This window comes from Galeopterus variegatus, unplaced genomic scaffold, assembly GCF_000696425.1.
Source record: "Galeopterus variegatus unplaced genomic scaffold, G_variegatus-3.0.2 Scaffold2173, whole genome shotgun sequence".
Taxonomy (NCBI): Eukaryota; Metazoa; Chordata; class Mammalia; order Dermoptera; family Cynocephalidae; genus Galeopterus; species Galeopterus variegatus.
In genome coordinates this window covers 120,579-134,175 of record NW_007728284.1, presented here as the reverse complement: position 1 = coordinate 134,175, position 13,597 = coordinate 120,579, and the positions used below count along the sequence as shown (strand labels likewise).

The 13,597-nt window shown below is 34.2% G+C and overlaps 1 protein-coding gene across 1 annotated transcript in view; it reads right to left on the bottom strand.

Annotated features, from left to right (window-relative positions):
• Positions 1-12,631: 12,631 nt before the first annotated feature.
• LOC103597041 (thymosin beta-4) overlaps positions 12,632-13,597 on the bottom strand; it is a 2,926-nt gene continuing 1,960 nt past the window's right edge. Inside the window, exons 2-3 of the mRNA XM_008580845.1 lie at positions 13,428-13,541; positions 12,632-13,064 (exon numbers count right to left, since the gene is read on the bottom strand). Of these exons, the coding sequence (XP_008579067.1) occupies positions 13,030-13,064; positions 13,428-13,527 (135 nt within the window). The 5' untranslated portion in view covers positions 13,528-13,541 and the 3' untranslated portion in view covers positions 12,632-13,029. The remainder of the gene's footprint in view (positions 13,065-13,427; positions 13,542-13,597) is intronic.

The following is a 13,597-nucleotide window of genomic DNA, read 5'->3' as shown; positions in this document are numbered from 1 at the left end:
AGAGAAGCCCCAAGTAACAAAAATTAGAAATTGAAAAGCAGACATTACAATCAATACCACAAAAGCACAATGAATTATTAAAGACTATTATAAACAACTATATTCCAACAAATTTAAAAACCTTGAGGAAATGGATAAATTTCTGGACAAATACAAACTACTCAGACTGAACCAAAATGCCAGAATAATCTGAGCACAACAATAACAATCAATTGAAGCAGTAATCAGCAGTCTCTCAACAAAGAAATGCCAGTGACTGAAAGGCTTTACTTCTGAATTCTACCAAACCCTTTAATAAGAATTAACACCAATACTCTTCAAACTATTCCAATTGAAACAGAGGCCACCATCCCAAACTTATTCTATGAGGCCGGCAACACCCTGGTACCAAATACAGAAAAAGATACAACAAAAGAAGAAAACTATAGGCCAATATCCTTAATGGACATAGATGAAAAAATCTCAACAAAATATTAGCAAATAGAATACAGCAACACATAAAAAAATTATACACCATGATCAAGTGGGATTCATTCCAGGGATGAAAGGGTGGTTCAACATTCACAAGTCAATAAATGTGATTTACCACATCAGCAAAATCCAGGACAAAACCTATATGATTATCTCAATAGATACAGAAAAAGCATTTGTTCAAATTCTTTTACAAAGAGGTATAGCAAATTAGGTATAGAAGGAAAGTATCTCAACATAGTAAAAGCCATATGACAAACTAATGGCCAATATCATCCTGAATGGGGAAAAACTGGAAGCTTTCCCCTTAATGATGGAAAAATTACAAGGATGTCCATGATCACCACTCCTATTTCACATATTATTAGAAATACTAGACAGAGCAATCAGGCAAGAGATAAATGAGGGGTATCCTGATTAGAAAGAACTACATCAAACTGTCCCTGTTTTCAAATGACAGAATCCGATATATAAAAAAGCCAAAAGACTCTTCAAAAAAACTCTTAGAGTGGATAAACAATTTCAGTAATGTTTCAGGATAGAAAATCAACACACAATAATTATCAACATTTTTATACCTCAACAACAACTAGCAGGAAAAAAAATCAAGAGAGCTAGCTCATTTACAGTAGTCTCAAAAAAAGCACAATACCTATGAATCAATTTAACCAAGGAGTGAAACATCATCACAGTGAGACTACAGATCACTGTTGAAATATATTAAAGAGGACACAAAAAGATGGAAAGACATTACATACTCTTAGACTGGAAAAATTAACATTGTGAAAATCTCTATACCACCCAAAGCTACCTACAGATTCAATGCTATTTCCCATCAAAATACAAATGATAATTATTTAATGATTTTTTCAAAGAAATTGAAAAAACAATCATAACGTTCATATTGAACAAGAAAAGATCTCTAATGGCCAAAGCAATCCTGAGCAAATAACAATAACAACAACAACAATAATAATCATAAAATAAAGCCAGAAGCATAATAGTACCTTACATCAAATTGTACTGCTAAGCTAAAGTTACCAGAACAGCATGATACTGGCATAAAAACAGACACTTGTACCAATGGAACATTATAGAGAACCCAGAAATCAACCCACATACTTACAGCTAATTGATCTTCAACAAAGGCATCAGAATATAAACTGGGGGGAAACTGCCTCTTCAATGGTGCTGGAAAAAATGGACATCCCTGTACAGAAGAATGAAACTAGACCTGTACCTCTTGCCATATACTCAAATCAACTCAAAATGGATTAAAGTCTTACATACAAGACCTGAAACTATAAAACTCCTAAGGGAAAACATTAGGAAAACACGTCAGGAAGCATGACTGGGCAAACATTATGAATATAACCCTGTACATACAGGCAACAAAAGAAAAAATAAACAAATGAAATTATATCAAAACAAAAAACTTCTGCACAGCAAGAGAAACAATTAACAGAATGAAAAGACAACCTAAGGAGAAGGAAAAAATATTTCCAAACTATGCATCTCATAAAGCATTTATATCCAGAATATACAAGGAACTCAAAAAATTTAACAAAAACAAAAACAAACAAAAAAACCTTCAAAAACTCCAACATAAAAATGGGCAAAAATGCTGAGCAGACATTTCTCAGTGGAAGCTATATGAATGGCCAACAGACACATGAGAAAATGCTTAGTGTCATTAAGCATCAGAGAAATGCAAATCAAAACCATATTAAGGTATCATTTCACACCAATTAGGCACAGAACATAAAAAATGCTGGCAAGGATGCAAAGAAAGAGGAACTTTCCTATACTGTTGGTGAGACTTTAAGTTGGTTCAGCCATTATGGAAAGCAATATGGAAGTTCCTTAAACAACTACAGAAAGAACTGCCATACAGTCTAGCAATTGCTGGGTATGTACCCAAAGGAATGGAAATATTCATCTCAAAGGTTTACCTGCACCCCCATGTTCATCACAGCTCTATTTACAATAGCCAAGAGGTGGAACCAACCTTAATATCCATCACTGCATGATTGCCTAAGGAAAGTATGGTATATATACACAACAAAATACTACTCTGCCATAAAAAAGAATGAAATAGTGTCTTTGGAATAGCATGGATGACCTTAGAGAAAATCATGTTTAGTGGCACAGAAATAGAAATACTGCAGTCCTCACTCATAAGTGTAATCTAAAACAAAACAAAAATTTAAAAAAGAGAAAGATACAACATTTGCAAAAGTATGTTAAACTTTCAAAGGAGGGAAGAGAACTGATATTACCAGAGGTGGAAAAGGGGTAGGGAGTTTGGGAGGAAGGGAGGAATAGGTAAAGTACCAGAAAAATACTGAAAAAGGAATTAGCTAAATCCAATACTGTGGTAAGTTCCCAGGGAAGACACTACGTTTTCTAGCAAAGAAGAACACCGCTGTACTCAGAACAACAATGTGCATGGGAAGCACCACTTTATTTCTGTGTAATCCAACTGTCATTTTCCATGACCCATCTTGTTTCTTCACTGGCCATACAGATCCATTAAAGGTGCTCTGCACTAGTCACACTATCTACAACCTTTGCAATTCCATATTAGTCTGCCCTATTTCTTTGAGACCCCTGGTGACCACAATACTCCAAGAAGAGTGACTGGCCACCAGTCTTCAAGACAACTTTTATTACCTTCAACTATTGGCAAAATTCCAAATTCCCTTAGGATCTTCTGTATTTCCTCTATAGATTTCCAGTTAGAAATGCCACCCAGAAAATTTCCCCAACTGGCCATGGTTGCTGAAAGTAATAACACAATCCAATAGAGAGTGGGTGCCCAAGATGCTTCTCAACCCCACGTAAACTCTGACATGGGATGTCATGTGTAGTTACAATATTCACCTTATACAATTCTTGGCTGATCAGAGATATACCATCTTCACCAATATCTCATAACCTCACAAGCCATGCAGAAATGCTTTTTCTATATTTATTTTAATGCCTAGCAGTAATCTCCATTAGTTCAGTGGGTCCTTCAGTGGGTGTGTACTTCAGTAAGCTGCATGTTTCCTGTATATGTGTTCTGCCCCCAGCCTGCGTCTGCATCTAGTCAGTCTTCAGCTTATGCTGAATAAAAGTTCAGGTCTTGAACATTCTTTCTCCCTCCGTTTAATCTTCCACTATCACCTCAGCAAACCATTACATTAAGTGTAATAAGCTAGGTACAGAAGAACAAATACTGCATGATGTCACTCATATGTGGAATCTAAAAAAGCTGATCTCATATAGCGATAGAGAGTAGTATAGTAGACACCGGGCTCTGATTTGTAGGTTCATCCGTATTGTCCCAAATGGCAGGATTCTTTCTTTCTTGGATAAACAGTACAGTACTTAATTGTGTGTGTATACTACATTATCTTTATCCATCCATAGACAGATTTATGTGTCCATAAACATATTGTATCAATATCTTGTTTATTGTGAATAGTGCTGCAATAAACACTGGGATGCAGATATTTTTATGAAGCACTAATTTTATTCCTTTCGGGTACATATCCAGTAGTGGGATTGCTGGATCATATGGTAGTTTAATTTTAGTTTTTTGAGGAACCTCCATACTGTTTTCATCATGGCCATATTAATTTACATTCCTACCAACAACATATGAGACTTCTCCTTTTTCTGCATCCTCTCCAACGTTTGTTATCTTTAATCATTTTGATAACAACCATTCTAACTGGGGTGTGGTAATAATCTCATAGTGTTTTTAATTTGTATTTCTCCATAGAGTTATTGGCCAAAATGGCATTTTAAAAAAAATTTCTTCTTAGAATGTCCATTGTTATGATATAGAAACACAAGTGCTTTTTTGTGTGTTGACTTTGTATTCTGTTACTTTGATTAATTCATTTATTAGTTCTAATATTATTTGTGTGGACTCTTCAGGGTTTTCTACAAATGAGATCGTGTTGTCTATGAACAGAGATAATTGTAATTCTTTTTTTATTTGGATGCTTTCTGTTTCTTTTTAAAAATTACTTTTATTATTATTATTATTATCATCATCATTATTTTCTAATTGCTTAGTTTGGGAATTTCAGGGCTATGTTGAATAGAATTTGCAAAAGAAAGAATGCTTGTCTTGTTTCTGATCTTAAGAAAAAAGCTCTTAGTCTTTTATTGTTGAGAATGATGTTAGCTGTAGAACTTTTATGTATGACCTGTATTGTAGTGAGGTAGTTTTCTTTTAATTCTAGTTTATTGAGTTTTTAATCATTAAAATGGTATTGGATTTTCTTAAATAATTTTTCTGCATCAATTGAGATGATCATGTGATTTTTCCCCCTTTATTCTGTTAAGGTGGCATATTACACTGGATGATTTTCTTTTATTATGTATTTATTTATTTATTTCTCAATATATATATTTATGGAGTATGGAGCTGACTATCAGGATTTGTGTACAGTATTTGATGATTAAATCAATATTATTAGCATGTTTGTCATTACAAATCATAATTACTTTTTGTGTCGTTTACCTAATTACTTCCCGACCTCCCTTCCCCTCCATCTTTCCCACCTCTCCTATTTATATGTGTGTTCTCTCCTTCTGAAAGTTCAACATTTCATTGTAGTCTTTCTTTTTTTCTTTCTCTCTCTCTCTCTTTCTTTCTTTCTTTCTTACTTTCTCTTTGCTCCCACTTATGATTGAGAACATGCAGTATTTCTCTTTCAGTGCCTGGCTTATTTCACTCAACATAATTTTCTCCAAGCTCATCCACATTGTTGTGAATGGCAGAATTTCTTTCCTTTTTATGGCTGAGTAGTATTGCATTGTGTATGTATACTACATTTTTATCCAGTCATGCATTGATGGACACTTAGGTTGGTTCTATATTTTGTAAATAGAGATGAAATGAACATGGTAGTGCAGGTATCCCTTCAACATGATGATTTCTATTTCTTTGGGTATATACCTAGAGGTGGGATTGCTGTATTGTATGGTAATTCTATCTTTAGTTGTTTGAGAAAACTCTGTGCTATGTTCTATAATGGCTGTACTAATTTTCAGGCCCACCAACATACACTGGATGTTTTTCATATGTTGAACCAAGGTTTAAGAAATAAACCACACTTATTCTTGGTGGAACTTAATATGCTACTGAATTTGATTTGGTAGTATTTTATTGAGGATTTTTGCATCAATATTTATCAAGAATATTGGTCTGTAATTTTCTTTTCTTATCGTGTCTTTATATGGTTTTAGTGTTAGAGTAATAGGAGACTTAAAAAGTAAGGTTAAAAGTGTTTCTTCCTTTCCAGTGTTTTGGAAGAGATTCAGAAAAACTGGTGTTAATTCTGCTTTAAAAGTTTGGTAGAATTCACCTATGTAGCCATCTGGTCTTTGTGTGTGTTTGAGCTTTTGTTTATTGATTCAGTTTCCTTACTAATTATAGGTCTATTCAAATATGAATTGCTATTTCATCATGATCAGTTTTAGTAACTTGTGTGTGTCTAAAGATGTGTCCATTTCTTCTAGGTAATCCAGTTTGTTGACATACTCATACAAATTGTTCATAGCATTGTCTCATAATCATTTATTTCTGAAAAAAACTAAGTAGTGATGTCTCCTCTTTCATTTCTGATTTTGTTTAGTAGGATTTTCTTTGTATTTTTCTTAGTTAATGTAGATAAAGTTTTGTCAATATTTTTGAACTTTTCAAAAAACAGTTGTTCATTAAGTTGGTTTTCTTTATTGCTTTTCTACTCTCTACTCTGTATATCTCTGGTCTTATCCTATTCTTCTTTTTAATGCTGAAAGAACTAACAAGAACCAACTTATTTTCTAGCATGGTAAGGGGGCATGATTGTAGTTTGAAAAAATGCTTTAGGATAGGATTAAAATTGTCAAAGCAATGGGATGGGGTAGCAGATTTATGATAGTAGCTATTCATCTAATTTGGCTCCTCAGCCTTTTTTTGGCTGTCCCACATTTGTTTTCTTAGATAAATCTAGGTCCCCATAGTTTTTATTCACTTGGTTCTGTGACCTAAAGCACTAATTTGCACTTATATTCTAATAAGACCTTTTGTAGAAACACATTGTATGCAAAGAAGATGGTAATAGACAAGGGCAAAACCAACTTTGGTAAAGTCAAATGCTTAATATACTGATCATAATAGATGTCAATTTCCAAGACAGGAACATAGAGAAAATAAATCACAGTTGTTCAAAAAAATATGGCAAAAAGTGTGGAGATACCTTCCTTGGGGCAGATGGTTCTTGATGTTTGGATTAGATTTGAATGGCTTTATCTCTTTCTCAACTGAAGAATTTACTCTTTGCAACTAGGGGAAACTTCATGACCTACTTTAGAATAGAAGCCAATATGTTTGACCTTGATGCATGTAAACATTCATGAAATAGTGTAATAAGACAGAGCTTGTAAAGAAAATGTCAGTGGAACCTTAGAGGAATACTTTAGGCATATCTGTACATGTTAAGAATCTGTTTGATTATAGCAACTCTCTTTCTTGGTTCAAATTACCAATGATTTTGAAAAATGTTAAATTCAGGGTTATAGTACAATCATTTCTTCAAATGATCAAGTTCATATTCTTTTACTTCATTATTTGTTTTTTTAACTTATGGTACTGGCCCCCATAGTATCCACTCCTTTTATTAGTATATACAATTATTTTCCCAGATGGTATTTTTACTTGCCTTGAAGACATGTCCACTTACTGCACAAGCATAATTGTTTTCTTCTATTATTCCCCCATATTATTTATCTCTGAAACCACAATTAATATATAACTGATCCCAAATCTTTGATGTTCCTTCAATGTCTTGCCTCTCTGTGTTGACTCACTCAGGATACCTATAAGTTTTTCCATAACAATCCTTGCATAGTGAAACAAGTTTCTGATTAATACAGAAAAAACATCGATTATCCCCTCTTCTCTCACACATCTACTTGTTCAGTAAAATGTTCTTGCCCATAGTGCTGACTAAAAAAATTGCTGCTCAATCATTGCAAAGATATACCTCTACTGGAATACCTATTATGACTCCAAACTGATACTACAACTGGAGACCTGCTTTTAATGTGCAAACCTAGTATAAGTAACTCTACTTCTGAAATCCTATCAAAAAATATATAATTTTTAATAATATGAAATCTGTTAATTCTTTGTCCACAGGAGCATAGAAATTGGTAGCAAAAAAAAAAAAAAAAAACAACATGAAAAGTACTTATACTGTGTAGGCTTTACAGCCTCTCATTGAAATGTGGCATAAGAAATAAGATGTATTACCTTCTCATGCCAGGTTAATGTAACACAGATGATCTATTTTTTTTTATATGACAAATATGGACAGTTTCTTCTTTGCCCTACTTCATATACAGCCACATTTCTGTACAGAAAAAGGCTGTAAGCTACCTCATGTGGACTAACTGATTTTACTTCCGATATTTTCTGGTTGACTAAGGTACTTTTCAAATTCCAGCCAGTTACATGGTCTCTTCTTAATCTGGTTCCAGTTTATCTCCCAGCCCAATGTATTACTGGGCAAAAATAGAAGCTGTATAAAGAGTTGTTTGGTAAATGAACAGATACATGGCTCGGGCTGGACACAGCTATTCACTCAGATGGGTCTGCTTGTACTTAGATAAAGACGAGGCCAAAGTCTTAATCATCTTCCTCTTCCTAGCAACTAGGAAAGAACTGGGCACAAAGCAAGTGTTCAATAACATTTATTAAGAAAATAATAATTATTATTCAACCCACCAAACTTGCCATTATTTTAGATCAAAATAATCAGACAGCACTATACAATTATATTAATAATTGACTATAAAATATATATTTTGTGCTATCTAGTTAATACAATATATATAAATAATATGGTATCATATGTAAAATATATAGTATTAAGCAGACAGCACAAAATATTAGTATACTCTTAATAGAATATATAAATATACTATATTAAAATATTCACATACTTTTAATATAATATATAAATATGCTATATTTATTCATATAGTGGTATATGTAATATATCACTTATAATAATATATAATATAATAGTATATTATATATATACTATTTATATATATACTATTATATATACTATATAATGTAATTATAATATATAGTATATATATTTAATATACTATTTTGTATATACTAGTATATGAATAAACCGTACACATAGTATATACGCTATTAATATATATAAACCTTATAAAATGTTTTTATTTCTAAATTGGGAAAACATTATCACAAAATGTTTATGTAGCTAAATGTTATTAGCCTCTTACAGAGCTCAATGGGGTAATACAAAAAGGCATAACTTCCTGTTGTGTGACAACAATGTGACCATAATAGCTCCAACTGCTTTGTATAACTTCCTTCTCTATCAGAAGCTGAAAGTTGCAGAATCCTACAAATGTGACCAAGCCAACAGCCAAACATCTTCAAGGGCTCATCCTTTTACTAAAGGGATTTTTAACATGTGAGTGACCATTTTTGCCCACAGTCTTACAAGACTACCAGAGAAAAAGAAAACGTCTAACAATAAGAAGAGTTTTTGTTTGTTTTGTTTTGTTTTTAGGAAATTCAACATTTAAGTCACAAAATTCTAGCAAAATGCTGTCAATGCAGTTCTTAGATGTTGGAATTCCTCAAAAAGGATTCATAACAGGTAATAGGCAAGAGTTATCATGCCCAGTCTTTCTATGGTGATAACATTTTATTGCAATGCAAAGAATTAGTTGATTTCCATCAAAGCTCAGTTACCTTTGAACATTTGGAGGGATTTGAATGTAAACATTATAGATACATTTGGAAAAAAGTCCACACTAAAGCAACAAATAGATTTTAAAACTCACTTAGAAATTCAAAGCCCTTGTATTTATAATTCACTTTAAAAATGGAAAAGAATAATTTCTTAGCATTTTCCACTCAGAGTTAGATGCAAAGGGCACATTGTAACTAATGGAGGAAATAGAAGGGCAGGGACTACTTATTTACTTGTTTAATAACATGTATTTGGCTACAAGTACCGATTCATATCAGCACAATGAAGAACAATGACAAATTAGTGTTTAAATGTTTTCAAAATATATTTAAAATTATGGAACCTAGCCCGACATGCATGTGTTCAAAGTTACCCCAAAACGAACATATTAAATAAACTATCCATCTTTTAAAGGAGAAAGTACATACTAAAGCTCTAATATATGTGCATTACTATGAAGGCACTTTTGGACATAGAAGAAAGAGTACACGAAGATTTATACAGCCTGCCCAAACCCTGCCCATAGAAGTCTCAGAAGCCAACAATAAGGATGACACTACCATGACAAGGTGACGAGAGAAAAAAGGCTGTACATGTATTCAAGGAGAGTTTAGATAGGTAAATACAGGTCTGAGAAACATTTTTTTCATAGCTTACTTTATTGCACATTTATGTCTTGAATTTTTGATATAGCCCTTTCTCATAACATGCATATAAAATATATTTAAACCCATTTGGAGTGTTTACTTCTTCAAGATTACAGTGTAAAAAACTACTGGAAGTGTAATATAAATGTGGAAAATTTTACTTTGGGGTAGGAAAGAGTATTTTTTTCTTCTCTCTCTGGGCCAGTGACATCTACTAGGATAACCAAACATTAAGTGCTTTCAACGTTACTAAACAATGTTTTTTGAGTTTATATGTTGCACTAAGGAAGACTTAACGATCTTTTATTTTTTGGCTGTAGTGCTGTTTCTAAAATGCACTGTTTTTTCTAGTAAGCATGAAACTGGCCCCATACATTTAGAAATGGTACGATATTTTATTTTTTTGTCTTAGGGAATTAGATGTTTCTTTGGGGAAATAAAAATATTTTCCTCATGACTTTTCAGGAGACAATACCCAACTCTGATTTTAAGGGATATTAAGAGGCCATCTACAGATGACAAGCTCAAAGTTGGCTGAGTTTTTGTGTGTTTCCCCACCCCCCATATACAAAGTCATTTCACACCCAGCCCCAAAGCTGTATTGTTCTCCTGAAAGAATAAAATAGCTTTAAAATTCCATCCACTGGAAGACTAAAAAATTTGGCACTTAACAGTTGAAAAATTTGAGACTTAAATATGAAAACAACTCAGTTCTGAGTCCTTTAGTAAACTTTATTTTTTATTTATTCGTCCTGCTCAGTTCAAAATTTGTAGGTCTAGACAAAACTGGGTGAACTTCAGCTCTCATAACCATTTACTTACTTAAGATTTCCCTTGGCCTGTTTCTTCCTTGGCCGGAAGGACACAGGGTCAAATATGCAGTAGATAGGGTCTCCTTCAAAATTTGAATCTTCCTCAGTTTAATAATCCTGACATTCCCTGTGTCTGTGAAAAATTTTGTTGACTCAAAGTTTCTAAATATTAGAAGTATAAATTTCTACACTGATTCAGAAATGCTCCCAGCCCCTCTGGAAATATTCTTTCTCAAAGAGAATTCTTCCACATCAAATTTTAAAATGTAAGCTTTCCCATCCCCATTCCCAACCACCCCTGTGCATTAGCTAAGTGTCAAATGAGTGTGATACAGGAAGTAACTTCTGGATTCCCCATCCCACATACCAATCAGCCAAAATTCAATAATTACTAGTTTGATTATTTTATTCATTCATCTGTTTAGTCGCATTTTTCCTTTGTCTCCAAGAGAAGAATGGTCTTCTGTTACCTGATCCTATGAGTGATTCCTTTTCCTTAATACTCATTTTAATGTTTAATCTGAGGAACAATTGAGTTGTGTTTATTCCTCCCAGTCTTATTTTATGTGCCCATTGTTTGAAAAATGCACACTGCAAAAACGTAAAGCTACTATAGGATCGGTTTATCTTCGTGCCTTACGCAGGAAGGAGAAAAGGCAGGGCTCTAGTGCCTCTATCTTCAGATAGTCCCAGAACGTTACTCACCTGGTCTTCTCGATTGAGAAAGCTGTGGCACTTCCATCATTGCAGGTACACATCGCTTCCCTTTCAATGAAGATTAAGGCTCCTCAGTGGTCTACCTGATTGTCTGAACCAGAGGTAAGTGGTTTCCTGTGCATTTCTCAAAATGAATGTTGAGCAAAGGAAATGATATCCACCAGTTTCAACAATTTGCACTTTCCTTTTCTCCACCTTACTTTGAAAAAAGATATTTTCACAAGTCAATTTTTGGAAAAGAAAGTTTATTTTTTGGATGTTTTTACTGTAAATTAAATATACTAAATTAACATTCTTAAATGCTGTTGTTTTAGTCCTATTTGCATCCTTTATGGAACTCTGGAATCCATTAATAATTGTTAACAAAATCTTTTACTTCAAAACAATGTTTTGATCCCTACTTTCTATTCCTGCACATTAAGCCTCCAGAAACAAAGGTTTACGTTTACACAACATGGAAAATACTTCAAATGACTGAGAAGTTATTTAAAGATTTAATGAAGACCTGGAAATGAACCTGTTAGTCCCTGCTGAGTTTAAACTTAGCAAAATTATCACAAGTGCTAAGTGATTTAAAATTTTAAAATTAAAAAAAAAATTATCTTAAAATTAAAAAAATAATTATCCAAATAAATAAAATTTAGAAAATAGTATATGTAAGAAAAAGTAAAAGCTCATTTAAATACTAAAATGTAATTGAAAGTCAGCCATTAGACAATGAAGAATCACAAACCACAAATTTGTTTCTAAAGTAGCTGTTAAAAAATACAATTTCTATACAATTTGTTTTTCCTGACAAGACTGCTTAAATGCTATTTGTGCTAGAGCTTGTACTTGGTTAAGTAGCCAGGTTGAATTTCAGAGCAGAAATATGACACTATGCTATGCCTTAATTTCCTTGATTATACGAAATAAACCCAGTGTTGGTTAAGAAAATAAGAGTGATGGACTGCAAATATATTCTTCTTAAATATTTCATATAACGCATGGGAATTTAACAAGCCTAAAAAAATGTTCTCCCAATTAGCTAGTATAAAGTATATCACATATCTGCGTAAAACCCTTTCCTATGCAGTATTAGAATTTATCCAAATCACCAGATGTTTGTAATTTATCACTCCCCAGTGAGACCAGGAAACAGGTTCCTTTGCAAAAGTTTCATCGGTGAATAAACTTCGTTGCAAACACCAAACAGTCATACCAGGAGGGTTTGAAACTTTATTTCTACGTAAAAATCGTGCATTCCAATAATGCAAATCATTTTGAAAAACAATGTCACTCTGATTAAACGCCTTTTATAGCTTGGAGGACACCTTGGACCAGCTTGGTATTAACTCTAGACTTCACTGTCGTCCCACCCAGCTCTTCCTTCACCAACACGCAAGTTCTTTTCATTCCCTGCCAGCCAGACAGGCAGATGGGAGAGGCAGGCGCGGCCTTCGTTGTCAGTAGTTCTTTGATGTGAGAAAGGGGCAGCACAGTCATTTGAACTTGATCCAACTTCCTTGCATCTTACAAAGTTAAACAGCTAAAAGAAGTAAAATAAGAAGGCAATGCTTGTGGAATGTACAGTGCATATCGGCGGGGCACGCCTCATTACGACTCGGCGGCTTGCTTCTCCTGTTCGATTGCTGTGACCGGGAAAAAGACAAAAAAGAAAAAAGATGGAGGATGCTGAGTAAGAGGGTTCAGTGTTGCCAAACAGATGATGATAGTCCTTGCATTTAAAACATCTGTTCATATAAACATTCTCTAAGTACACAGGCAGTCTGTAAAGTATTGCATTGGTAAATTACTAAAGCCCTGTGTTTGCTGGCTGCAAAACAACCTTTCATTAAGCTTTCCCAGCCTCATTCATCCAACCGCCCACTCCGCCCCCGCGCACCCCGACTCTTGTCGCAGCCACGCCCCTCTCCCGCCCTCCAACACCCCCCCTCGCCGCTCCCGCCCAAGCTTTTCTGAAGATGGGGGTGGTGCGGGGGGTCGCAGCTTACTTTCTTTGGAAGGCAGTGGATTCTTCTCTTGCGTTTCTGTCTTCTTCAATTTCGACTTGTCGAATTTCTCGATCTCAGCCATATCGGGTTTGTCAGACATGGTCGCGGAGGAAGCTGCGGGGACAAAGCCAAGCGGGAGAGTGAGAGCGAGCCACCCGCCCCCGCCTGTC